Here is a 25021-nt window from a genome sequence, read left to right on the forward strand (position 1 = left end):
GCACTAGGGAATTTGGAGGGATTCTTGGGAATAGAAGGTACTAGGCCCGGCAGGACAAACTAGATTTTAGGCTAGAGAACTCATGGGTTCCATATGGTTTTGATTCTCATTTCCTCTAGTTTCCTCATTGATATTCCTTCCTGTCATCTCTCCTCATAGCCAGACGAACAGGAGGCCCTGCTCCCGTGGGAGAATACCAAGTAAACTTTAAAAAAAAAAAAATTTAAAAAGGAAAATAAGAGTGAGACCTATTGGAGAATCTTAGGAAGTTGCGTAGAGTTCGGGAATCTTTTTTTCTTTTCTCTTGTTTTTTAATGTCCCTAAATGATACCAATACACTGCATCTTGTGAACCACTATGTGCAGTGTAGAACTATGGTCAGCCAGGCTTGAATTTGAATTCTGGCTCTGTCACTTATTAGCTGCCTGTGCTTGGGCAGTTACTTAACCTCTCCAAGCTTTAGTTGCCTTACCTCTGAAATGGGGGTCAAATGGCACCTACCACTATATAGGATAGTGGGGAATGCTAAAATGAAGTTGTGGATATTTGGCGCTTAACAGGGACTGGCACAATGAGACCCGGTTAGTAGTATCATTATCCATAATGAAGGTTAGCTTGGTTATTGTGTCCCAGCTCCCTCTTCCTTCTAGGCCCCTTAAGAATGAAGAGACAGGAAGCTGCCCCTGCAGGATTACAGATCATCAGATTTCTCCCCAGGGCAGCAATCCGGCAATGACAGGCCTCAGCCTAGTCTGCTCCCTGCCGAAGCTGCTGGTTCTGGGCTTGGAGCTCCTGGTTCTGCGTGGCTAGGCTGATGTTGTCTTGCAGGACACCAGCCAGCAGGCTGCGGTGGTGATGCTCTGTGGTCATGGCCTGCTCCTCCCACAGACTTCGCCAGGCTCGGAATACCTGTGCCCAGATTCAGAGATGCTCGTCAGTCAGCCAGCCTTGGAAGCATTTCAAGGGCTGCTTTTTGGCCTCACTGACCTGCAGCATATGGCGTGTCCGAGCTCGGGCAGACTGCACGTGCAGGTCATAGAGGGCTGCGAGGTCCTGCTCAGCAGTGTCCTGTTCTGCCTGAAGGGCCTCCAACTGGAGTCTCAGCACCTTCTGCTCCCGGGACCATCTCTGCCTCTCCTTGCAGGCCTTCAGTGATAATACATATTCTTTGTTCAGTGCCACCTGTGTGCCAGGCTCTGTTCTAAACACTTCATGTGTATTATTTCATTTTATCCAATGAAAACCATATGGGGTAGTTGCCATTTTAGTTTTCCAAATCTGGTAGATAGATACGGAAACTGTGGATCAGAGAAGTGACCTAACCTGCCCAAATTCACATGGCTAGTGAGGGACAGAACTGAGATGACACGTGCCTTTCAATGGTTCTCTGTCATTCTTAGGGTAAAGTCCAAACTCAGAGGCATGGCACACACTGGTCTCTTTAGCCTCGCCTCTGACCCTGCACCTGCCAGGCCCTGCCAGCTGGGCAATTTGCTATACCCAGACTGTACTTTGCCACTGCTTCCCTCTGGACCTTTGCTCATACAGTATTGTCCTCAGAACATATCCCAACCCCCATGGACACAAATTTTGTTTCTTAATTTGTTCAAACAAGTTATATTTACTCAGTGCCTCTATGTGGTGAGTACAGACTGGCCAAGCGGAGCTCAGTCTAGTGAATTCCTCTGGCTGATTTTTTTTTTTTTCGTCTCAGCTAAATGCCATCTTCTGTGATTCACTCCAGCCTGGGTCAGGCACACCTCTTTGTTCCCACAGGCCCTTAGCTCCCTGCATCACAGCACTTAGCACTGAAAATTGCTTCATCTGTCCCCCACAAAGCTGTGAAGACCATGAGAGAGGGTATGGCCCAGTATGTTGTGATTGAGGCTGGACCCCAGCCCCCAGCACAGTGCCTGGACCAATTAGAAGGAGCCTCAAGTCCCCTACTTGACCCTCCTTACCTCCTTTCCAGCCACCAGGCCTTTGACCTGGTCACCTGCCACCTCCTCCTCCTGTTCCAAATGCTTCAGCTCCTCTTGGATCCATATTTGGTGCTGTTCGTGCAGTCTCTTCCTCCGTGCCTGGGCCAAGAAGAACTGCAGGGCCACATCTGGGACCTGCCAGGCCTAGGTGGCATTAGTCTAGGCTCAGCCAGAAGCCCATGTGTGTCCACAGCCTTGGGACTCAGGGTCCAACTTTTCAACAGAACCCCACTACCAGGACTGCTCCTAGAGCTACAGCCAGGACCTAATGGCCTTTAAGAGCCTGTAGCCTGGACAGAGACTTGAAGGTCATAGGGACAAAGGGGAGGTATTGGCTCTACCAGTAGGTGCCATGGAGGCCTGAAGGATCCTATACCCCTAATGTGACCCAGTAGGAGAACAGCCTTCCTTCCCATGCCCCTCCCTTAGGAACCACATAGCCTTTTGGGTCTTCTTTTTGCCAGAAGCTCCATATTTCTCCCTGATGTTGAGGCAGGGAAGCAGTAGACGTATTAACTGGGCTCTGCAACTACACTCCCCCAACAGCTTCCAGCTGTTCTGGGGCACATGGGGTATTACCTGTTCCTCAGAGTCCCTAAGAGGATGATTTTGGTGGAGCCCAAGTCCTAGAGATGCTGTTATTCCTACCACTGGAAGAAAATGCAGTTAAGCCCAGTAAAGGTGGAAAAGATACCCAGCTCCACCCCAAGCCCCAAACCCACCTTCAGGCTCTCCCTGGAAGCCTGGGCTGTGGCGTGCTGTTGAATCTATCACCTGCTGAGAAAATAGTAGGAGTGAGAATTCCATACCCTTCCTCCCAGGATAGTGTGAGTTAAGCTCAGGGCTTTAAAAATCAGATAGATCGGGTCCCAGCCCCTCCTCTCCTCAGCTGTGTGACTTCAGGCAGGTGACTAGTCTTTTGAATCCATGTAAAATAGAGCTGATAAAAGTTGTAGAGAGCATGAAATAAGATAAGGCACCCAAACCACAAGTGACAGGCACTGCTCAATAAATGGGAGCTTACATGCCTAATTCCCGAGCTGTAAAAACAAGTTGTAAGTAATTATGAAAAGGGCAGGGGAGGTGGATAGGAGCAGCATTCCAGCCACACTGTGGCAAATCCTGGAAGACAGTGCCCCCTTCTGTACAGGACCGGCCATGCAGTCTAAACATATGCAAAATTACCATGTTGAGTCTAAAGACGGGTATGTTTGCCCCTCTGTTGCCTTTGATTGTGTCAGTGACCCTGAGATACTCAGATCACTTCTCTGAGCCTCAGTTTGCTCACCTGAAAAATGTAAGCAGTATTATCTTCTCTGCTTAAAAAAATTCTATGGTTTCCCCATTGACCTTCAAGATGAAGTCCAAACATCTCAATAAATTTACAAGGCCCTTTATGACCTGGCTCCTGCTTCACTCTTTTTTTTTTCTTTTTCCCACTTCACTCTTCAATCCTTCTCTCTTGACTCTTCTTCAAACTATTCTCCAGCAAAGTGAGCTACTTGCAGCCCCCGAAAGAGATCAAGCTCTCACTTATTTCTGAGACTTTGCCTGTTATCTTCTGTGCCTGGAATGTTCTCTCATTTTTCCTGGCCACCTCTTTCAGGAATCAACTTCCTCCATGAAACGTTCCTTCCTTCTCTTGCCAAGACTAACTTAGACGCCCCATAGAACCCTGTGTTGATAAGGCCTTCAGAGCATTGATCATCTCGTTTCTTTCCAGAAATTGTAAACTCCATGAGGACAGGGATTTCCCAGGGTCTACATAGCACTGTGCCTGACACATAGTGAGAAGTCAGTAAACGTCTGGGAATCATTAAATTAGTGAATGAAAGAAGGGCCTCCACATAGTGCTCTGCAAACAGGACAGGAAGCCAGACATCAATGGGGCTCCTAAGAGGTTGAACGAGAAGACCTACCTGTAGTTCTGGGAGCCCCACAGCCTCAGCTTTTACCCTTTCGAGCATCCGGCTTCCTGGGCGCTGGCTCCAGGCTTTTACCACCTGTGGAGAGAGGGTTCAGGGAGGCTCCACCCGTTGCTCTCTCAGGCACCTCCAGGCCTCACCTTGCTTACCTGCAATTCTCGCAATGCCCTGCCCAACTGGCTGAGCCCACTCTCTGTCAGGTTGTCTCCAAGGAGGCCTGAGCGCAGGCTCTTCAGGCCAGCGCGGCGGGCCTGGGCCTCTTCTACTGCATCCCACAGGGTGGGCCTCACCTGTTTCACCTGCATCCTCCTTCCCTCGGCCCCTAACAGAGCAGCCCAGAGCAAGCTCGGGGAGCCACCTAGTGAGGGGAGATTCAGAGTGAACCACTCCTGGATTCCAAAGGACGCCACCTGTAATACTTTTAATTTTTATTAATAGCGCTATTTATAAAGAGAGCTAATATCTATCAGGTGTTTACATGTGCTTGTTGGCACCACGCTAAGGCTTTGCACGGATCCCCTTTTTCATCCACGTAACACTCCAGTGGGGCAGCAACTCTAATTTGTCCTACCCCCGCACTTTCTAGATGAAGCAAATGAAGCTCAGAGAAGTCAAGCAACTTCCTGGTGAGTAGCAGAGCTAGGACTCAAGTCCAGTTCTGTCTGACATTAAGGCCTAGGCCCTTTATCATGGTACCAAACCGGCCAGCGGATACACACACTTTTGTCCTTCACTGCTTTTCCTTGAGGGCATGAACTGCCCTAACTTATCCTCCTTACTCCACAGGGCCTGGCACAGTGCGTAGTCTGGGAGTATATTAGTCAAATTAATGTACTTTTGTTGGTTTGGGAGACAGAGAGCCAGGCTCTTTTTTTTCTTTTACCTTTGTTATAGAAAATTTCAAACATATACAAAGTAAAGGAAACCCATCTATTTATCACCCACCTTCAATAATTATCAACTCTTGACCATCCTTGTTTGATCTATACCCCCACTTGACCTCCCACATGTCTCTGACATCATATCATTTCACAGAGGCCCGATATTTAATAAGTGTGTGAAAACAGGCAAGTTCTTTCCCTTCTCTGATCCTCCCTTTCCTCACTTATAAATTAAGCTTCCCTCTCTTTCCTCATCTAAGTTGGATGTGTCTTATGGGGTTATGGTAAGAATAAAAGGCATTGTATAAAAATTCTTGGTAAACTGTTGAGAGTCTCTGAAGGGTGAGGAGTTGCTTTTACTATTGGCCCTGCCCCTCCAGACTTTGGCAACCTAACCATCCTGGGACCTTTCTGAATCCTGGCCCTCCCAGAGGGTCAGGCTCTCTCTGGACTGCGGGTGGGGCTGCAGCTGATTTGGTGAGAGGGTGAGTCAGGCATAAGTTAGATCCCAGAGCTTCCCCTAGACCCCCATACCCTCCCTCCAGGCCACCTTGAGGGTCCAGGCGAAGAAGAAGGCCACTGTAGTTGTTTCCTTCCAGGAGCCGTGTGACAATCCATGGCAGAGAGCCTTCTACCTCCTCACCAATAACCTTACCAGCCAACACCTGCAGCAGGGGGCAATCTCTGCCAGAGGGAGGGAGGAAGAAAGGACATGTCCACTGGTGGATGGGGAAAGAAACTGGCCCAAGTCACACTCTGATGGAAAGGTTGACTATTTCCAGTAACTTTTGTGCACCACCAGGCAGATTTGCAATCTTGCCTAGATCTTTATTTTATTTTATTATTTTTTAAATTGTACAGTGTATTCTCATAGTACAAAATTCAATTTGTCTATCTGATAAGGGACTTGTGTCCAGAATGTTTAAAGAACTCTTACACCTCAATAATAAAAGACTAATCACCCAATTTAAAATGGCAAAGCAAGGCCATCATGAAAATGGCAGAGTAGGGAACTCTGGGAGTCTGTCCTTTGCCAGAAACATGTGGCAAAAATGGTCAGAATCAACCTTCCTGGAACTCTGGGGGACAGTCAAAGGTTTACAGCAACCAAGTGAATGCTTCACTGAGAGAAACCCAACTTAAATATGTTGAGCTCTTTGTGGTGTTTTAACTGACCCCAGCCACAACCTCTTCCCCAGCACAGAGGTGGTCTTGAAAACAACAACCCACATTTCTGGTGGGGGTACTTGGCTCTGGAGGGAGCTGAGCAGGTCTTGTTCCCAAGGAATTGTGTTTGTTGTTTTGACTCTCTAGGGTTCCCCCGAAAGGACTGACAAAAAGGGGCTTCCCTTTGTTTCACTTGCCTCGGAACTCTCTCAGGGCCGAACAGCTATGCTGGAGGACAGTCCCTCAAAACTTTGAAAGATGAAAGAACGAGCAAAAATAACAGTTGGAGCAAACAACAGATGCACGGAAAGTCTGGGAAGAAAAGTTGGGGAGTGAGATTTGGGGGGAATAAGGAAAATTCCCCCACGCCCTAGGGAACCTAGGAAGCCACACACATGCCCAGGGCAGGATGCATACTGCGAAAAGACCTGAGAAGATCCTGAGTTTTCATTTCTGGCTGATTTTTAAGCTCAGTGCAAGCGGGAAGGGAGGCTAAGGCAGAACCATAAATGTAGTGGCTAAGCATAGAAGGACCAACCCAACACAGAGCCATCTACAGAATCTTGGAAAAAGTTTTTTCTTTTTTCTCTTCTTTCTTTCTCTTTTTTTTTTCCTTTAAAAAAAAGGGGGTGGGGGGTTGGTCCCAGCAGTTTAAGGATTTCTATGTCAGGTCACTAGTTAACCACTGAGATAACAGAATGGAGACTTCAGTGAGCACAAAGAAAACAGTCTTTGCAAAAATTGTTTGGAAAAGTAACTAAGCAAGCAGATAGCTGCAGCCCATAGCAAGCAACAATGCCAACCCTAGAGAGGATGGAGAATCTGGTTTTCAGAGTTATCACATTATCATACCCAAAATGTCAGAGCATTAAGGAAAAGAAATGGAGACTTAAGAGACTAGCACAATAAAGAATATAGTCTTTACAAAAATAAAAATTCTCAAATTGGTCAGTTTCCAACCAATCAATTCCAACCAAAAATATCAGGCCTGCAAATAAACAAGAACGAATGGCCCACCCACAGGAAAAAAAAATGAACAGAAACTTCCCTGAGGAAGTATAGACTCTGGGTTCACTACACAAAGACTTTAATTCAACTATCTTAAATATGCTCAGAAAACTAAAAGAAATCAAGAAAATGATGTCTCAATGAATTGAAAATATCAATAGAAGCATAGAAATTATAAAAAAGGAACCAAGTAGAGGGGCTCCTGGCTGGCTCAGTTGGTGGAGCATGAGGCTCTTGATCTCAGGGTCATGAGTTCGAGCCCCATGGTGGGTGTAAATCTTACTTAATAAAATAAAATAAAATAAAATAAAATAAAATAAAATAAAATAAAATAAAATAGGAACCAAGTAGAAATTCTGGAGCTGAAAAGTACAGTAACTGAAATCATAAATTCCCTAGAGGGCAGATTTGAGCAGGCACAAGAAAGAATCTCAGCAAAGTTGAAAATAAGTCAAACAGAATTATGCAGTCCAAGAAGCAGAAAGAAAAAATGAAGGAAAATGAGCCTAAGGGACTGCTGGATGCATCAAGTGTATAAACATAGGCAGAATGGGAATCTCAGAAGGAAAGGAGAAAAGGGGGGCAGAAAGATTATTTGAAGAAATAATGCTCAAAAATTCCCCCAAATTTTATGAAAGACATTAATCTATATGTCCAAGAAGCTCAACAAATTCCAAAAAGGATAAGCTCAAAGAGATCCATGCCAAGACACGTTATAATCAAATTGTCAAAAGCCAAAGAGAAAACCTTGAAAGTAGCATAAGAGAAGCAACTATGTACAAGCGATACTTCATAAGACCAATTTCTCATCAGAAATTATGGAGGCCAGGTGCTTCTGGGTGGCTCAGTCAGTTAAGCATCTGCCTTTGGCTCAGGTCATGATCCTGGGATCAAGCCCCACGTCGTCGGGAGGGTCCTTGCTCAGCAGGAAACCTGCTTCTCCCTCTCCCTCTGCCTGCCACTCCCCCTGCTGTGCTCTCTCGCGCGCGCTCTTGCTCTCGCTCTCTCTCAAATAAATAAATAAAATCTTTAAAAAGGAAAGAAAGAAATTATGGAGGCCAGAAGTCAGTCAGACGACATACTTAAAGTGCTGTAAGACAAAGCCTGTCAACTAAGAATTCTATATCTGGGAAAATTATCCTTCAAGGATGGGAAGAAATTAAAGTATTCCCAGATTAGTAAAAGCTGATGGAATTCATTGCAAGTAGACCTGCCTTACGAGAAATGCTAAAGGAAGGGGTCCTTCACCACGTCCGAGGTGAGGAAAGGAGAGTCTGGGGTTGCCCCGTGTCTGCATCCATATTTCAGCCTCCCCCCCCCAGTCACCACTCCCGAAAGCAGTCAGAAGACTCCATCAGACTTACAGGGCTCTGGGGAGCTGCAGGATCCTCAAGGCCCCTCGCCACATGCCCTGGATCCCAGGCCCCTCAGGAGGATCAGGCCCTGGGCAGGACATGGTGACAGTGAGCAGAGAGCAGGCCCTGTGAGAAGAGGGTAGGATCAGGCCAAACACCTAAGGGATGGGGGTGGGAGGTGACAGGTACCCTCCTGTCCTCACCTGCCTTCGCCCCCTGCAGCCTGCAAGTACAGCTCCGAGGCTGCTCTTGAGTCAGACACCTCCACCTCACTGGCATTTTCCACCACCCTGCAGGAAGGGGAGGCTGAGCTCAACTCCTAAGCACCAGGGTTCTGTCCAGCCCCCCAGAACCTCTGTGTGGGAAGTCCATTGGGATCCCAAGAGCCTGTGAGAATCATCCCCAATTTCCAAGCTCAGTGTATCCCCTAAAAGCGTCTCATCTTCATGATCTCTTTTTGCCTCCTGTCATCTGCCCAATGAGGCAAAGAGGCTCATTGGGATTTCTCCCATTTTACAGATGGAGAAACTGAAGTTCTGCTCCGTGAGATGCTCAAATCTCCCAGGATGATAATGACTGAGTTGAAGAGGGTAAGAAGAGTGAGAGGGTTGGGGCTATGAGATGCAGGGAAGAGGATGAGAGGGCGTGATAAGCATGACCCCAAGTGCATGGCAGTGGGGAGAAATCTCTAAGGGCTGGGTTTGGGGGTGTCAGCCCTGCTTTAAGACAAGCACCCTCAGATCCCATTGGGCCCTGGACACTCACAAGCCCAGGGGGGACACATCTAGCACTGACAGGTTCTCTGTCCCCGGAGAGAGCAGGTCCCGAGTCCTCCTGTCGTGGCTGAGCTGGAATCACGCAAGCACAACACTAGTTACAAACAGAGCCTTTCCCAGACTTCAGCTCGCACGATCCTCCCGCTGGGGCCCTGTGGGCCAACCAGGGCACCAAAATTCTGCCATTTCAGGAAGGAAAATGGAGACCTTGAAGGGCAAGCCCACGCTGGTGAGCAGCAGAATGAGGCTGGGCTCAAGCTCCTCTGCGCGCTCACAAGCCTCAGGCACTTTCTGCAGGACCGCAGGGACCTTGGCTCCCAGGTCTCCCCTCCCTACAGGGTCTCACCTGCACCAGGCTAAGGGTAATAAGCACAGGATCAGTGCCCCCGCGGGGCAGAGCTTCCTCAAACAGCATCTGCAATAGCTAAAGTGGAGAAAGAGCTTCAGTGGGGACGCAGAAAGGATTAATCCGAAGCACTGAAAACAAAACTGTCAAGTTTATTACCAGTATTATGAAAAACTGTGAAGATTAGATCTCCCTGGATATTTGATCTTTGCACGCCACCCCTCCCTGACCCTCACCCTATGGGCCCCAGCTTCCCACCTTCCCCAGCCTCTCAATCGCTGCCCAGATTGGCCCTGGCAAAACATTCTGTATGGTCTGCAGTGCATTCTAGGAACCCCAAGGAGGGGAACCTAATCCAGCTAGGAAGGGGAAGGAAAGTTTCTCAAAGGTATCCAGCAGGAAGCAACACCTGAGCCTCAGGACACCTATGCCTGGTGGCTCCTCTGGGACTCACCTGAGGTACCAGCCGGGGTGTCTCTGCTTCCCGACCCCGAAGCAGTAGCGCCACACTGTACCCTCGGGCCACCAAGCCTAGTGTGGACTGGACTCGTGCTAGCAGCTCCTGCTCAGCCTCCTGCAGGGGACACAGAGACATCCCCTGCTCTCAGGTGCCCTGACCCAGTCTGTCCGAGCAGAGGGCTTGGGAAGCACTCAGCATTCCAGGATCCAGGAGCCTGAGGGCTCCCGTGCTCCTCCCATCTCCCTACAAACCCCCTACCTGAGCAGCATCAGAGCCCAGGACTCTGTCAAAGGTGATGCGTCGTTCCTGTGGGGAGTGCTAGGCTCAGCATTGTCATCCCCATCTTCCCCAGCCTTCACCCGCACCCCATCCCATTTTTACCTGAGTGTCTAGAGTGCCCGGCTGAAGCAAGCAGATGCTCTTGGGCCCCTCCAGAAGGAGTGTGGGGCAACAGGTCTCCTCAGGGCCTGAGAAAGATGGACTACATATCAGCTCTCATGGGCGAAACTGCCAGGACTCCTAGGGCCTGCTCTCAACTTTGGCCTCAGTTTCCTAACCATTGGTACTACGCATAGGAGCAGAGCCCCTGAGAGGGAGAGCTTCCTCAAACAGCATCTGCAGCAGCTAAAGCAGCAAAATGACCTCATCCTTCCCCTCTCCCAAGAGGCTCCCCCAGGCCGCACTCCCTCTAAGAATGAATGTGTAAGGACCTCTTACCTGATCCTCTCCCTCGCTCTACTTCCACCACTACAGTCAGCCTGGCCTGGGGGTTGACCATGAAGGCTGGCGGCACAGAGCTGTCCTGGCTCAAACCAGCCCCTGCTCTTGCTGCCTCTCCACACTCCATGGCTTCCATGCCTCTCAGATTCCCCTCAATAATTCATCTCCCTGATCTGAGAGCTCTGGGGAGGGCCTCTAAATAACAACTTATGAAAGGAGGTGACAGTCACCCCCTTTTCTTTCTTTTTTTTTTTTCTTTTCTTTGTGTGTGTGTTTGATTGTTTTGGTGAGTATAAGCAATAGAAGTTTATTAAGCAAGGATACAGAAAAAGCTCTCCGGAGTGAAAGGGGTCCCGATAGGGTTAACCTCTTTCTTTTTCTTGAAAGATTTTATTTATTTATTTGACAGAGAGAGAACGTGCACAAGCATGAGTGGGGGAGGGGCAGAGGGAGAGTGACGGAGCCCAGCAGGACCCCGATATGACCTGAGCCAAAGTCAGACACCCAAGTGCCCCAATGGTCCCCTCTTTTCTGAGTCAGAACATTGGATTGGATTCTTCTTTTTTTCCTCTTTTGAAAAATGTCAAACACATACAACTGTAGAGAGAAAGTGTGATGACCCTCCAAGCACCCAGCTTCAGCAATTATCAACCTATGGTCAGTCTTCTCTCTTCTGTTCCCCTCCCCATCCCCTATGGATTTTTTTTGAAGCAACTCCCAGACATCTTATGTGTCATCTATAGCTATTTCAGCCTTTATTTATAGAAGATAACCAGCCTTTTAAACAAAATGATGGCTTACTTTGGTGAGGATGAAGAGAAAGGGGAATCCCCTTACATTGTTGGTGGGAATGCACACTGGTGCAGCCACTCTGGAAAACAGTATGGAGGTTCCTCAAAAAGTTGAAAATAGAGCTGATCCAGCAATTGCACTACTAGGTATTTATCCAAAGGGTACAAACATAGGGATTCAAGGGGACACATGGCACCCCGATGTGTATAGCACCAATGTCCACAATAGCCAAACTATGGAAAGAGCCTAGATGTCCACTGACAGGTGAATGGATAAAGAAGATGTGATATATACACACATTGGAATATTACTCAGTCATCAAAAAGAATGAAATCTTGTCATTTGCAATGACATGGATAGAAAAGAGGGTATTATGCTAAGTGGAATAAGCCAGAGAAAGACAAATATCATATGATTTCACTTGTATGTGGAACTTAAGAAACAAAACAGATGATTGGGGCGCCTGGGTGGCACAGTGGTTAAGCGTCTGCCTTCGTCTCAGGGTGTGATCCTGGCGTTATGGGATCGAGCCCCACATCAGGCTCCTCTGCTATGAGTCTGCTTCTTCCTCTCCCACTCCCTCTGCTTGTGTTCCCTCTCTCGCCGGCTGTCTCTATCTCTGTCAAATAAATAAATAAAATCTTTAAAAAAAAAAAAAAAGAAACAAAACAGATGAACATGGGGGAAGGAAAGGAAAAATAAGATAAAACAGAAAGGGAGGCAAACCATAAGAGACTCTTAACCATAGGGAACAAACTGAGGGTGGCTGGAGGGGAGGGGGATGGGGGATGGAGTAACTGGATGCTGGGCATTAAGAAGGTCACATGATGTAATGAACACTGGGTGTTACATGCAACTCACCAATCACTAAACTCTACCTCTGAAACTAATAATACACTATATGTTAACTAACTTGAATTTAAATTTAAAAAAATTTTAAATGTTGGCTTATCAAGATATAATTCATATATTGTACATTTTACTCATTTAAAGTGTATATTTCAATGGCTTTTACTATCACCATTTTAGAACATTTTCTTCACTTTATAAAGAAACTTGGTTTCCTTTATTATCACCTCCCTAACACCACTCTACTACAATCATTAAACAACCATTAATCTATTTTCTCTCTCTATAGATTTGGTTGTTCTGGACATTTCATATAAAAGGAATCACACAGTCTGTGTTCTTTTTGTGACTGGCTTCTTTCACTTAGCATAATGTTTTCAAGGTTCATCCACACTGTAGCATGCATCAGTACTTCTTTCCTTTCTATGACTGAATGATTTTCTACATAGAGGTGAAATGACTTCTGTCACCAACTATGCAGAGTTTGGCCAAACTTCACAGCTAACAGCACGTCCCACAAGATTGCCCTTACTTCGAAATTAGTCTCAAGCTTGGGGTCCCCAGTGCTTCCTCATTCTGACAAGCTAGCAACGTTTTCAGGTGTTCCCACTATTCTTGCAGGTGCCATAATTTGCTAGAATGACTTACAGAACTCAGGAAGGCGCATTACACTTACTGTACCTGATACCAATTCTCTGACACCAACTGGGTATCCAATGTTTCAATCCAATTTTGACACCAACTACTTGGAGTTAGCACCAGTTCCCACAAGGCCCTCAACAAGACTGCCCTTATTTTTGATGACAGCCACAAGTGGGGTCCCCAAGGGGCTTGCACTACTGTCTGACTTGGTTACAGATTTGGGGGTTCTGATAACTACCCTTCAGGGTCAATAATTCACTAGAATGACTCACAGAACTCAAGAAGGTGCTCTACTTATGATTACCTTTTTATTACAAATGAACAATCAGAAAAAGAGGTACCTAGTGCAAGGTCTGGAAGGGGCCTGCGCACAGGAATTCCTGTCCCTGTGGAGTCAGTTGTGCCGCAAGAGTTATTTTTAACTGAGCTTTCATTATGTAGGCCTGTTTCATTAAATCATAGGCTATGTGACTGAACTCAACTCCAGCCAATTACATGGTTGTTTTTTTCTGGTAAGCAGCCTCCTCCATCCTGAAGCTATCTGGGGGTCCAACCAGAAGTCACCTCATTAGTGTAGCAGAGAATCCTATCATTCAAGAAATTCCAAAGCTTTTTGAAGCTCTGCTTCTTCAACTGGAGACAAAGACCACATATATTCTTTATTATATCATAAGCCACTTGATGGTTTTTTACCAAGGATCCCTTAGAGCAAAAGGATCATACCTGTTTGATTATCTACATTTTGTAAAGTATTTATATAAGAGAACGATAATAAAAACATGAATATGGTAGTCCCCCCTTATTTATGAAGGGTATATTCCAAGACACCCGTTAGATGCCTGAAACCACAGATAGTTCCGAACCCTATATATGCTATGCTTTTTCTTATGCATACCTATGGTACAGTTTAATTTATAAATCAGCCACAGTAAGAGATACACAACAATAATAATAAAATAGAACAGTTATAACAATATACTGTAATAAAATTTCTGTGGATGTGTTCTCTCTTTCAAAATATCTTATTGTTGGGGCACTTGGGTGGCTCACTCGGTTAAGCATCTGACACTTAATTTTGGCTCAGGTCGTGATCTTGGCATCATGAGATCAAGTCCCGCATCAGCCTCCATGTTGAATATGGAGTCTGCTTAAGATTCTCTCTCACCCTCTCCTTCTGCCCCTCCCCCTGCTTGCTCATGCTTGCACGATCTCTCTCTCTCTCGGAAAAAAAAAAGAAAAAAGTATCTTATTGTACTGTACTCACTCTTCCTCTTCTTGTGAGGATGCAAGATGATCAAATGCCTCCGGGAGGAGACGAAGTGAGGTGACTGATGTAGGCATTGTGACAGAGCCTTGCGGAACTGAAACTGCAGAGTTAAACTATAGAAAAGGGGGTAACGAATTTATGTATGCCTAACATTTGAAGAAATTAGTGTGGGGTAGGCATAGGAGGCTGTTAACTAAATTTCCCAGATATTATAATCTTATCAACAATGCCAGTGCTTTATCTCATTGTGTAGATGCCATAGAAAACATAAGAGTAATTAGTCCAGTCCATCACTCTTATTTCGTGATCACAATGTCTCCCAGGGCAGGCTACCCAGGTTTGCAGTCTTCCATTTTAATCTGGTCATATAGTTGAATTGAATAGTGCTGCTATGAACATTTTGGTACAAAATTTTGTTTTACATATCCCTTTTCAATTCTTTTGCATATATACCTAGAAGTAGTATTGCTGGATCATTATACGTTTGTATAATGATCAGTATACATTGCTGTTAATTATACGTTTAACTTTTTGAGGAACAGCCAAACTGTATTTCACAGTGGCTGTCCCATATTACATTCCCACCAGCAACATGTGAGGGATCTCATTTGTTCACATTCTCACCAACAATTCTTTTTCTTCTTTCTTTTTGTTAGAGCCATACTAGTGGATATGAAGAGTTGCCTCATTATGGCTTTGATTTGCATTTCCTTAATGACCAATGATTTTGAGAATCTTTTCACGTTGCCTGTTTGGCCATCTGTATAGCTTCTTTGGAGAAATATCAATTTAAGTTCTTTGCCCATTTTAATTATTGTTTGTCTTTTTGCAGTTTATTAATGAAGAATGATATTAAGCATCTTTTCATGTGCTTTTTAAACATGCGTATAGTTTCTTTGGAGAAATGGCTATTTAAGTCTTTCCCCCACTTTTTACTTGAATTGTCTTTTTTGTTGATGAGTTATATGAGCTGTGTATATATCCTGGATACTTGACCATTATCAGATATATAATTTGCAAATATTTTCTCCCATTTTGTAGGTTGTGTTTTCATCTTTTTGATAATGTTTTTTGATGCAGAAAAGTTTTTAATTTTGATGAAATTCAGTCTATTGTTTTTTTCTTTTGTTGTTCTTGCTTTTGGTGTCATATCTCAGAATTCATTGCCAGATCAGAAGTCATGAGGATTAATTTCTGTGTTTTCTTCTAAGAGCTTTATAGTTTTAATTCTTATATTTGGGTAATTGATCCATTTTGAGTTAATTTTTGTATACAGTCTGAGTTAAGGATACAAATTAATTCATCTGTACCTGGATAGTCAGGTGTCCCAATGCCATTTGTTTGAAAGATTTCTTCATTGAATATTCTCGACATCCTTGTCGAAAGCAGATGTCCATAGAAACATGGGTTTATTTCTGGACTCTCACTTCTTTTTCACTGATCTCTATGTTTGTCCTTATGCCAGTACCACAGTGTCGTCATTCCTATTGCTTCACAAAAAGTTTTGAAATCAGGAAGTGTAAGCCCTCCAACTTTGTTCTTGTTTTATAAGATTGTTATGTCTACAGCATCTGTAGAAATTCCATATGAACTTTGGAATTACCTTGTTAATTTATACAAAAAGGTTAGATTCTTATAAGACATTAATTGAATCTGCAGATCAATTAGGGGAGAATTGACATCTTAACAATATTCAGATCCATGTATATGGGATGTTATTCCATTTATTTAGATCTTATTTAATTTCTTTCAACAGCATTTTGCAGTTTTAGGAGTATAAGTTTGCTCTTCTTGGTTATATTTACTCCTAAATATTGTATTCCTTTTGATGCTATTGTAAATGAAATTTTTTTGAAATTTCATTTTCGGTATGTTCATTGCAAGTGTATGGATATAAAGTTGATTTTTGTGCATTGACCTTGTATCTTACAACTTTATTGAACTTGATTAGTTATAATATATTTTAGTGACTCCACAGGATTTTTAAAATATACATGATCATAAAATCTATGAATTTAGATAGCTGTACTTCTTGTTTTCCAGCCTGGATGTCATTTATTTCTTTTTCTTGAGTAATTGCCATGGCCAGAATCTCTAGAACAATGTCAAATGAAGGTGGTAAGGACATATATCCTTGCTTTGTTGCTCATCTCAGGGCAAAAGCACCCAGTCTTTGATTATTAACTATGACATCAACTGACTTTTTTTCATAGATGCCCTTGATCATGTTGAGGATATTCCCTTCTCTTCTTAGTTTTCATGAAAGGTGTTGGATTTCATCAAATGATTTCTCTGTTTATTTAGATGGTCTTGTTTTTATGTTCTATTCTGATATGATATGGTGTATTACATTAACTGATTTTCTGATGTTAAACCAACTTTGCATTTCTGGGATAAATCCCAATTGGTCATGGTATATAACTCTTGTTATACATTCTTCTTATAAATTGCTGGAATCAATTTCTAGTATTTTATTGGGGGTGCTTTTATTCATATTCATAAAGGATACTGGACTGTAGTTTTCTTTTCTTGTGATTCGTCAAGCAGTCTTTCTTAAATTTAACCACAGTATCATACCTATCACATACAATACCATACATAAAAAAACACTAATGATTTTTTTATATCCTCAAAGATACAGGTCAGTGTTCAAACTTCTTCCACTGTAGGTAATTTGAGTTGGCTCATAAAGAGCCTCTCCTGATCTAGAAAATAAGGGGTTTCTGATTATGATAAGTGGGGGGGGGTGTCAGAGAAAAGAAGACTCTGTGGGAAAGAGCAGAAACTCTTGACTCAGGGTATAAGGACTTCTGAGGTAAAGAATTGACAGCCATTTGGTTCCAGATGACAGCACAGGAACAAAAGAGGAAGCTACAGGGAGACTTTTTGGCTCAGAAATGCAAGTCCTATGACCGCAGTCCCACTCTTGCAATATACAATTCGTCACACCACACCAGCTATCCAAATTCATTGTATATGTGGAAGTAGAACCGTTGCTTCTCCTAATCCATGTCTCACTTCTTGTTACTTCCTTCCCTGTCTAGGGCACATTTTTCAGCCTCGCCCTTATCAACACAGCTTGTTCAATCCTTGGGTCTCAGTTGGGCTACCCTGTGCACCCACCCTCAATTTTGCTTTGCCAGTTTTTAAGTTTTTTTTTCCCCAGAAGAAATTGTTTCGTGCATAGCTGTAGATTCAGTGTATTAGTGGGAGAAGATGAGTTCAGAATCTTCCTGCATCACCCTTTTGAACAAGAACCTCTACCCACCCCCAATTTTGAATGAATGAATCCTACTCCTATGCTGCTGTACGCTGTCAGATCAGAAAATGCCACAGGCCTTGTGACTGGAACTGTGACACCTACTTTATGGCCTCCCACCTCAGCTAGACCAATATTTTTATTTCACCTTAATGAAGCAAAACACTAATCAGTTTTTCTCACTTAACTCACGGCAGCAATAAGGCCCTCAGCCCACTCTTTCCATTCATTCAATCAATTTTTTATTTAAGATTTATGGAGCACCTACCGTGTGCCAGGCACTGTCTTTGGAACTAGAGATTCAGAAGTAAACAAGATTGACGCAGCTGCTGCTCTCAGCAGTTGTCATGCAACTTCCAACACAATACTCAACAAACAAAAAAGGTATAAATAAGATGATTTCCAATTGAGATTAATGCTGTGAAGAAAATAACATAGGATGTTGCGATCAGGATGATGAGGCAGAAGGGGCTCCTTCAGATGAGGTAACATTTGAATTGAATCCTGAAAAATGAGGTGCCTGCCATAGGAAGGTCTGTATTTAGAGCTTCAACTTGGCAGAAGTTCCACAGTCTACTGTTACTGCAGCATCTTTGCCCAAATACTCTGCCTTCCAGCCTGGTGAATATAAGCTGACTATGTGCTTATCCGAAGGCCAGCCCCTTTACTGGTGAATTAGGTACCAGTCCTTTTTTTACCTGTTCAAGAATATTCCTCCAGCAGGACTCCCTTCTTTCTCCTATATCATCAAGTTTTCCCTCTCTACTGGATTATTCCCATCTGCATTCAACCATGCTATTTCTCTTATCTTAAAAGTCAATTGGGGCGCCTGTGTAGCGCAGTCTTTAGGCGTCTGCCTTTGGCTCAGGGCGTGATCCCGGCGTTCCACGATCGAGTCCCACATCGGGCTCCTCTGCTGGGAGCCTGCTTCTTCCTCTCCCACTCCCCTGCTGTGTTCCCTCTCTCGCTGGCTGTCTCTCTGTCACATAAATAAATAAAATCTTTAAAAAAAAAAAAACAATTAACATGGGGCTCCTGGGTGGTTCAGTCGGTTAAGGACTGACTCTTGATTTCGGCTCAGGCCATGGTCTCATGGTCGTGGGATGGAGCCCCACATCAGGCTCTGCGTGTCAGGAGTCTACTTGAGATTTTCCCTCCCTCTCCCTTTGCCTCTACCCCCGCTTGCACGTGGGTGATCTCTCTCTCTCTCTAAAATAAATAAATCTTTTAAAAAAAATTTATGTCACCAATTAACATAACACCATGCTCAATAGTGAAAAACTGAAAACTTACCCTCTAAAATCAGAATCAAGACGAGGATGCCAACTTTTGCAACTTCTATTTGACGTAGTGGAATCCTAGCTAAAGAAATTAGGCAAGAAAAAGAAATAAAAGGAATCTAAACTGAAAAGGAAGGAGTAAAATTATCTCTGTTCACAGATGACATGAACTTATATGTAGAAAATTGTAAAGAGGGGCACCAGGTGGCTCAGTCAGTGAGGCATCCAACTCTTGGTTTCAGCTCAGGTCATGATCTCATACATTGTGTGTTTGAGCCCCTTGATGGGCGCCAGGCTCAGCGGGGAATTGGCTTGAAGATTGTCTCCTTCTGCCTCTCACCCCACTCACTCATGTGAGCTTGCTCTCTCTCTCTAATAAATAAATAAATAAATCTTTTTTAAAAAAGAAAATCATAATGATCCCACACACAAAAAACTGTTAGAATAAACAAATTCAGAAAAGTTTCAGGATACATAATTAACACATAAAATCCAGTGAGTTTTGGGATGCCTGAGTGGCTTAGTTGGGTAAGTGTCTGCCTTCCGCTCAGGATCCTGGGATCGAGTTCTGCATCGGGCTCCTTGCCCGCTTCTCCCTGCTTCTCCCTCAGTCTGCCACTCCCCCTGCTTGTGCTCTCTCTCTTTCTCTGTCTGACATATAAAAAAATAAAATCTTAAAAAAAATAAAATCCAGTGACTTTCTATACACTAATAATGAACAATCTAAACAGAAAATTAAGAAAAACAATTCCATTTACAATAGTATTAAAAAGAATAAAATACTTGGGAATTAACCAAAGAGATTAAAGACTTGTAGAGTGAAAACTACAAAACATTGCTGAAAGAATTAAAGACACAACTAAATTGGGGTACCTGGGTGGCTCAGTTGGTTAAGCGTCTGCCTTCTGCTCTCTCTCTCTGTCATATAAATAAATAAAATATTTTATTTTATTATTGTTTAAGATTTATTTATTTGACAGAGAGCACAAGAAGAGGGAGGGGGAGAGGGACAAGCAGGCTCCCCACGGAGCAGGGAGCAGGGAGTCCGACTTGGGGGTCGACCCCAGGACCTTGGGATCATGACCTGAGCTGAAGGCAGACCCTTAACTGACTGAGCCACCCAGGTGCCCCTAAATAAAATCTTTTTTTAAAAAGTTTCTGAGTGGCTCAGTCGTTAAGCATCTGCCTTCAGCTCAGGGCTTGATCCCAGAGTCCTGGGATCGAGCCCTGCGTCAGGCTCCTCTGCTTGGAGCTTGCTTCTTCCTCTCCCATTCCCCCTGCTTGTGTTCCCTCTCTCCCTGGCTGTCTCTCTCTCTGTCAAATAAATAAAATCTTAAAAAAAAAAAAAGTTTCTAACCATTCATTCTTGACTTTTTAAACTTACCTCCTCGTAGTTTGGTAATAAACAGTGTGTAGGCTGGCACTTGCCTTAAATGTATTTTGAGTAGCATTGCTTTACAAGGCCCTACATAATCTGGCCCTGCCATTCTCTCATGTTTTCTCTCACTGCTCACCCTGCTTCAGCCACACTGGCCTCCTTATTGTTTCCTTTAACATTCCAAAGACCTCAGGATGTTTATGCTTGCCATTGTCTCTACCTGAAATGCTATTCCCTCAGATATCCCCAAGCTCACTTTCCCAATTCACTCAGCAGTTTTTTCAAATATCCCCTATCAGAGAGACCTTCCTAACACTCCCATATAACATATCAATCCTCAACAGTCTGTCCTCTTTCTCTTCACAACACTTATCATAGTTTGATATATGTTTATTGTCTTCCCCTGACCCCCATTATCCAACTAGAATCTGAATTGCATATGAACAAGAACTTCTGTATTATTCCCACTATATCCACAGGGTTTAGCATAGTTCCTGGCACATAATTGGCACTTGAATGAGTGAGTCTCCAGCTTCCATCGCTGTGATCTCCAGCCCTACCTAATCAGCTGTAATTCCCAGATCTGGCCATATACTTTCAGGTTTCTGAGCCTTTTAAAGTACCCATTTTTGCCTGGGAATGTCCTTCCTGAGGAAGTGATAGTCACCTCTCAGACCCAGATTAAGTGTCTCTTTTCCTTTTTTTTTTTTTAAGATTTTATTTTATTTATTTGACAGAGAGAGAGAGGCAGCGAGAGAGGGAACACAAGCAGGGCAAGTGGGAGAGGAAGAAGTAGGCTCCCAGCAGGGCAGGGAGCCCGATGTGGGGCTCCATGCAGGGCTCGATCCCAGGACCCAGGGATCACGCCCTGAGCCGAAGGCAGAGGCTTAATGACTGAGCCACCCAGGCGCCCCAAGTATCCCCTTTCCTGTACAGCCTTCCAGAGGACCTCATAGAGTTGATCCCTCCCACTCACTGAATCACAACTATCTTTTCTGTGTACCTCTCCCTTATTGGATTGAGAATTCCCTGAGGACATGGATGTTTTGGATTCATCTTTGTATATCAGGATCCTAACATAGGGCCTGAGGTTGAGCAGGGGCTCCATAACTTTGATGAAGAGTGCTCAAAGCTATTCAAATGTAAGGAGCTGCTTGAGGTCATTAGTTCTCTGATACTGGAAATGTTCCACTAGGCTGGATGAAGTTCTCTTGGGGATACTCCAGGGGGTTTCCTGACTGGGGTTGGCAGTTTATCGGTCCCCATGATTCTTTGAGTCTGTGGTCTGGTAACCTGTGTAACTCTCCCAACAATGTTACTTTGTGTCTTTCTTTCCTACCTGTGTGGCTCTGGACACTGGAAGGCAGCAGGCCAGAGAGCTGTGCATATATATACCTTGCCCCCCACCCCGTCCCTCTCCCAGATCCTCTGTAAGGCAGGTGTCTAGCTCTCTGATGGATGTGGCTGCCTCCTCGATATAAAGAAGGGACTCCTAGAAGGAACAGTACCTCTTGGCTGATGCCCTGGGTCTCTGAGACAATGTGGTTTGGAGTGCACATGTCACTAATTGCCCTGTGAAAGGTCTAAGATCCTGTGAAGGGTCTAAGCTATTATCCTATTTGCAAATTAAAGATCCAGCCTGAAACAATTATACACACATTTACTAACCTAATGACAAGATAATGTGGTTCAGAGACAGACTGTTTAACAACAGCACCTTGCAACAGTGCTCCATGCACAAATTCCCCATGAGATGACACAGTGAAAGCCAGTGTAGCTGTGTTTGCAGAGGAGCTTTACACAGCGGAACAGAAACCCTGAAATTACGAAACTCAGAACTTATGTAGGACGGGTGGCAGAGCTGTCCCTTCTCCCTGGAGAGTGGGAGAGAGAAAGACAGAGAATCAGCAAGTAACTCTGGGTTTTATTACCTTTGAAAGGGGGAGCAGCTGGCTCTTGCACCAGAGAGGAAACATTCTGTACCTTCCTAGGCATGTTCACCATTCAAACATCCTTTAACACGGGTGTAAGTAATCTCAGAAAGCGGGATTGCACAGACACCCTCGTTTCTCACCCACAACCCTAGACAGGAAATATTCCCTGCCTCTTCCACCGTTTAAGTTCTATTCTTAGGTTTCTAGGGAATTAAGATGAAGAAAGCTAAGTATAATGGATTCCACAGCCAGCACTGTGCCCCGGCAGATCACAGACACCCATTGAGCGAATGACACGCATCATTCTTTCACATTTTAATGAAGATGGGGCAGAGGGTTGGTTGGTTACGACGTCCTGATAAGGCTTCCCTGGGGCAATCTGAGCCAATTCAGTCGTCTCTCGTTGGCCTTAGACGAAGCCCCCCACCCTTTGAAGTACCGCGAAGGTTCCTGACATCCCCACTGCCAGGGCCGAATGCGCGCAGGCTGGGACCACGCCAGACTTCGTCGGGTCTTCTTGGTAGTTGGGGGCTTCAGGGTCCAGAAAGGGATTCCCATCCAGTGTCAGGTTACTCACCTTGGGCAGCTCTTCTGGCCGAGGCTCTCTGTTCAGCCTGTTGCACCTAAGATCAAGCACGCTAAGCCTGGCGGGTAGTCCCTTAGGCACCTGCTCCAGCCCAGCGAAGGACAAGTTGAGAGAGTTCAGTGTGCTGGGCCAGACACACCCAGGAGCGCCTGGGGCGGTGACGCGCAGCGAGTTGCGGCTGAGGTCTAGGTGCTGGGGTTGCACACCCGCCACCGCCATCGCCAAGCACACGCCGTTGGGCGTCTCTATCCCCGCGTTCCGTAAAACTAGAGCCCGGAGGGCTGGGAACTTGTGCGGACAGAGAGCTGCAGTCAGTCCATGCTCGCCCAGTCGGGGATTGTCGGATAGGTCTAAGGTGGTGAGGGCGGGGAACGTGCGGAGTTGCGCGCAGGCAAAAGCAAGCGGGTGTGCTTGCGCAATGTGCAGTACCTTGAGGCCCGGCTTCAGCCACTGGTGCAGTTCGGTGAGCCAGGCAACTCCCGTTGCCCACGACACGTTCCGCAGAATGAGGGTGGAGAGCGCAGGCCCCGTGGCGTCCAGAGGCGGCGGCGGCGCTGCGCCGGTTACCTCCAGGTCCTGGAGCGTTAGTTCCTTGAGGCGGGAGTATCCCAGCGCACGCAGGAAGGCGCCCACAAGCACAGCAGGAACCTGTGCAGAGGCCACTGTGAGCCGCCGCACGCGCAGAGCCTTGACCATGTCAGCGTACTCCTTTGGGTCGGTGTCTGCGCCTTTGAGAAATTGTTCCAGGCTGCGGCCGCCGCCATGGATCTCCACCTCGACGGCACTTATACACTGGAAGGCGCTGGACCACTCGGGCTGCGGATCCGTGAAGTTGCAGAAGCAGCGGAAATCATCGTCGTCCACTTCGCAGGGCTCCAGTGCGATCTCAGAGACGCACAGCACTGGCAGCAGCAGCAGCAGCAGCAAGCAGGGAGCGCGCACCTAGGAAGAAAGCGGAGGTCAGGGCGGCCCCAGTCAGTCCCTGGGGTTCCTTGAGCAGTTCCCTTTCGGCCCCAGGACCGTACACTCACCATGGTCGTTTGGTGCTCCGAGCCTCTGCGTCCCGGCGGGCTCAGGGAAGGCTCCGGCTTCCTTCCTGCACAACCGCACCCACTGGTTTGTAGGCTCCACACGCGTATCTGTCCTCTTTGGCGGCCTGAGAGTTTATGTAACCCTGGGATGTCACTTTGTTCTTTTCTCTGTGAACCCTGGTAACTCCCCCACCTCTCTGCCACCCAACTATTCCAAGCAGTAAGTACCCTTCCGGGAAGTTTTGCAATGAAAGATGTTGCCAGGACTGTAACAGGAAGGATCTTGTAGGGCATGTAGGGTGCAATGCTCCAGGCAGTGCCCTGATGAGTCAGACCCCCCGGGCTGTTTGCTAGCTTTGGGAAAAGAAAAATACCTAGTGCTTCAGGCCAGGACTCTCACCTCCCCCTGCGTTTATCCCAGCTACTCAACCGGGGTAGTTTCTTTAACTTTTCTCCAGTCTTGGTGTTTACTATTAACTTACCTACACCCAAATCTGATCTCCTGAATACCCTCAGATATTTATCTAGATATTCTGTGGAGGTGATGGCAAACTTCATCTGTTGACTCCAAGGGGTAGAATGAGGTTCAAGAGAAGGAAGCTGGTCTGAAGAAAGACTCCCTTCCTTTTTTTTTTTTTTTTTTTTTTTTTGCTGACTTGGTGCTTTTTTGAACTTTGTTTATTAAGAAAGTAACAGCTTTTTTTTCCCCTTCAAGTTTATTTATTGGGGCACCTGGGTGGCTCAGTTGTTAAGCATCTGCCTTCGGCTTAGGTCGTGATCCCAGGGTTCTGGAATTGAGTCCCGCATAAGACTCCCTGCTCAGCAAGGAGCCTGCTTCACCCTCTCCCACTCCCCCTGCTTGTGTTCCCTCTCTTGCTGTCTCTCTTCCTGTCAAATGAATAAATAAAATATTAAAATAAAAATAAAGTTTATTTATTTATTTATTTGAGAAAGACAGATGGAGAGAGAGGGACCACAGGGTGAGGAGCAGAGGGAGAAGGACAAGCAGACTCCGCGCTGAGCACCCAGCCTGATGAGGGGCTGCATACAAGTATCCTGAGATCATGACCTGAGCCGAAACCAAGAGTGGGACATTCAGCCAACTGAGCCACCCAGGCACCCCAGTTTTCCTTCTTTTTTAAGAAGATTTATTTATTCATCTCAGAAAGAAAGACAGAGAGAGTGCTCTAGCAGGGGTGGGGGGGCGCAGAGGGAGTGAGAGAAGCAGACGCCCTGCTGAGTGAGGAGCCCCATGCAGGGCTCAATCCCACAACCCTCAGATCATGATCTGAACAGAAACCAATACAAGATGCTTAACTGACTGAACCACCCAGGCATCCAGAAAATAATAACTTTCTTAAAAGTAGAGGTGTTTAACAGAGA

General features: G+C 45.5%; 2 protein-coding genes across 3 annotated transcripts; both read right to left on the reverse strand.

Moving 5' to 3' along the window:
• Positions 1 to 582: 582 nt before the first annotated feature.
• Positions 583 to 17703, reverse strand: LOC113261497 (uncharacterized). The gene is made up of 16 exons (XM_044387274.3): positions 17698 to 17703; positions 10282 to 10367; positions 10159 to 10206; positions 9895 to 10014; positions 9441 to 9518; positions 9084 to 9166; positions 8522 to 8608; positions 8328 to 8444; positions 5339 to 5472; positions 4057 to 4265; positions 3902 to 3985; positions 2705 to 2759; positions 2562 to 2632; positions 1962 to 2126; positions 988 to 1146; positions 583 to 909 (listed from the first exon to the last, which is right to left on the reverse strand). The coding sequence occupies exons 5-16, from the start codon at positions 9507 to 9509 to the stop codon at positions 748 to 750; spliced, it is 1395 nt and encodes a 464-aa protein (XP_044243209.3). The 5' UTR covers positions 9510 to 9518; positions 9895 to 10014; positions 10159 to 10206; positions 10282 to 10367; positions 17698 to 17703; the 3' UTR covers positions 583 to 747.
• Positions 17704 to 22324: 4621 nt separating this feature from the next.
• Positions 22325 to 24223, reverse strand: CD14 (CD14 molecule). 2 transcript variants are annotated; one of them, XM_026508150.4, is made up of 3 exons: positions 24121 to 24223; positions 23639 to 23763; positions 22325 to 23549 (listed from the first exon to the last, which is right to left on the reverse strand). In XM_026508150.4, the coding sequence occupies exons 1-3, from the start codon at positions 24194 to 24196 to the stop codon at positions 22431 to 22433; spliced, it is 1320 nt and encodes a 439-aa protein (XP_026363935.2). In that variant the 5' UTR covers positions 24197 to 24223; the 3' UTR covers positions 22325 to 22430. The 2 variants fall into 2 exon arrangements, with proteins under 2 accessions (XP_026363935.2, XP_026363934.2); XM_026508149.4 differs by lacking the exon at positions 24121 to 24223 and having other exon boundaries at positions 23639 to 24054.
• Between the last annotated feature and the right edge of the window lie 798 nt (positions 24224 to 25021).

The sequence above is a fragment of the Ursus arctos genome, unplaced genomic scaffold, assembly GCF_023065955.2.
Source record: "Ursus arctos isolate Adak ecotype North America unplaced genomic scaffold, UrsArc2.0 scaffold_5, whole genome shotgun sequence".
Taxonomy (NCBI): domain Eukaryota; kingdom Metazoa; phylum Chordata; class Mammalia; order Carnivora; family Ursidae; genus Ursus; species Ursus arctos.

Bases quoted from the DNA above. Each gene is read 5' to 3' on its own strand.
- CD14 (XM_026508149.4), bottom strand. From the start codon at position 23,932: ATGCCCTACAAGATCCTTCCTGTTACAGTCCTGGCAACATCTTTCATT. The intron at 23,550-23,638 runs GTGAGTGTACGG...CTTTCTTCCTAG, and splicing joins CGGAGCACCAAACGACCATG to GTGCGCGCTCCCTGCTTGCT.
- LOC113261497 (XM_044387274.3), bottom strand. From the start codon at position 9,509: ATGCTGTTTGAGGAAGCTCTGCCCCGCGGGGGCACTGATCCTGTGCTT. The intron at 8,609-9,083 runs GTGAGTGTCCAG...CCCTTCCTGCAG, and splicing joins GATGTGTCCCCCCTGGGCTT to GGTGGTGGAAAATGCCAGTG. The intron at 8,445-8,521 runs GTGAGGACAGGA...CTCTTCTCACAG, and splicing joins GCTGCAGGGGGCGAAGGCAG to GGCCTGCTCTCTGCTCACTG.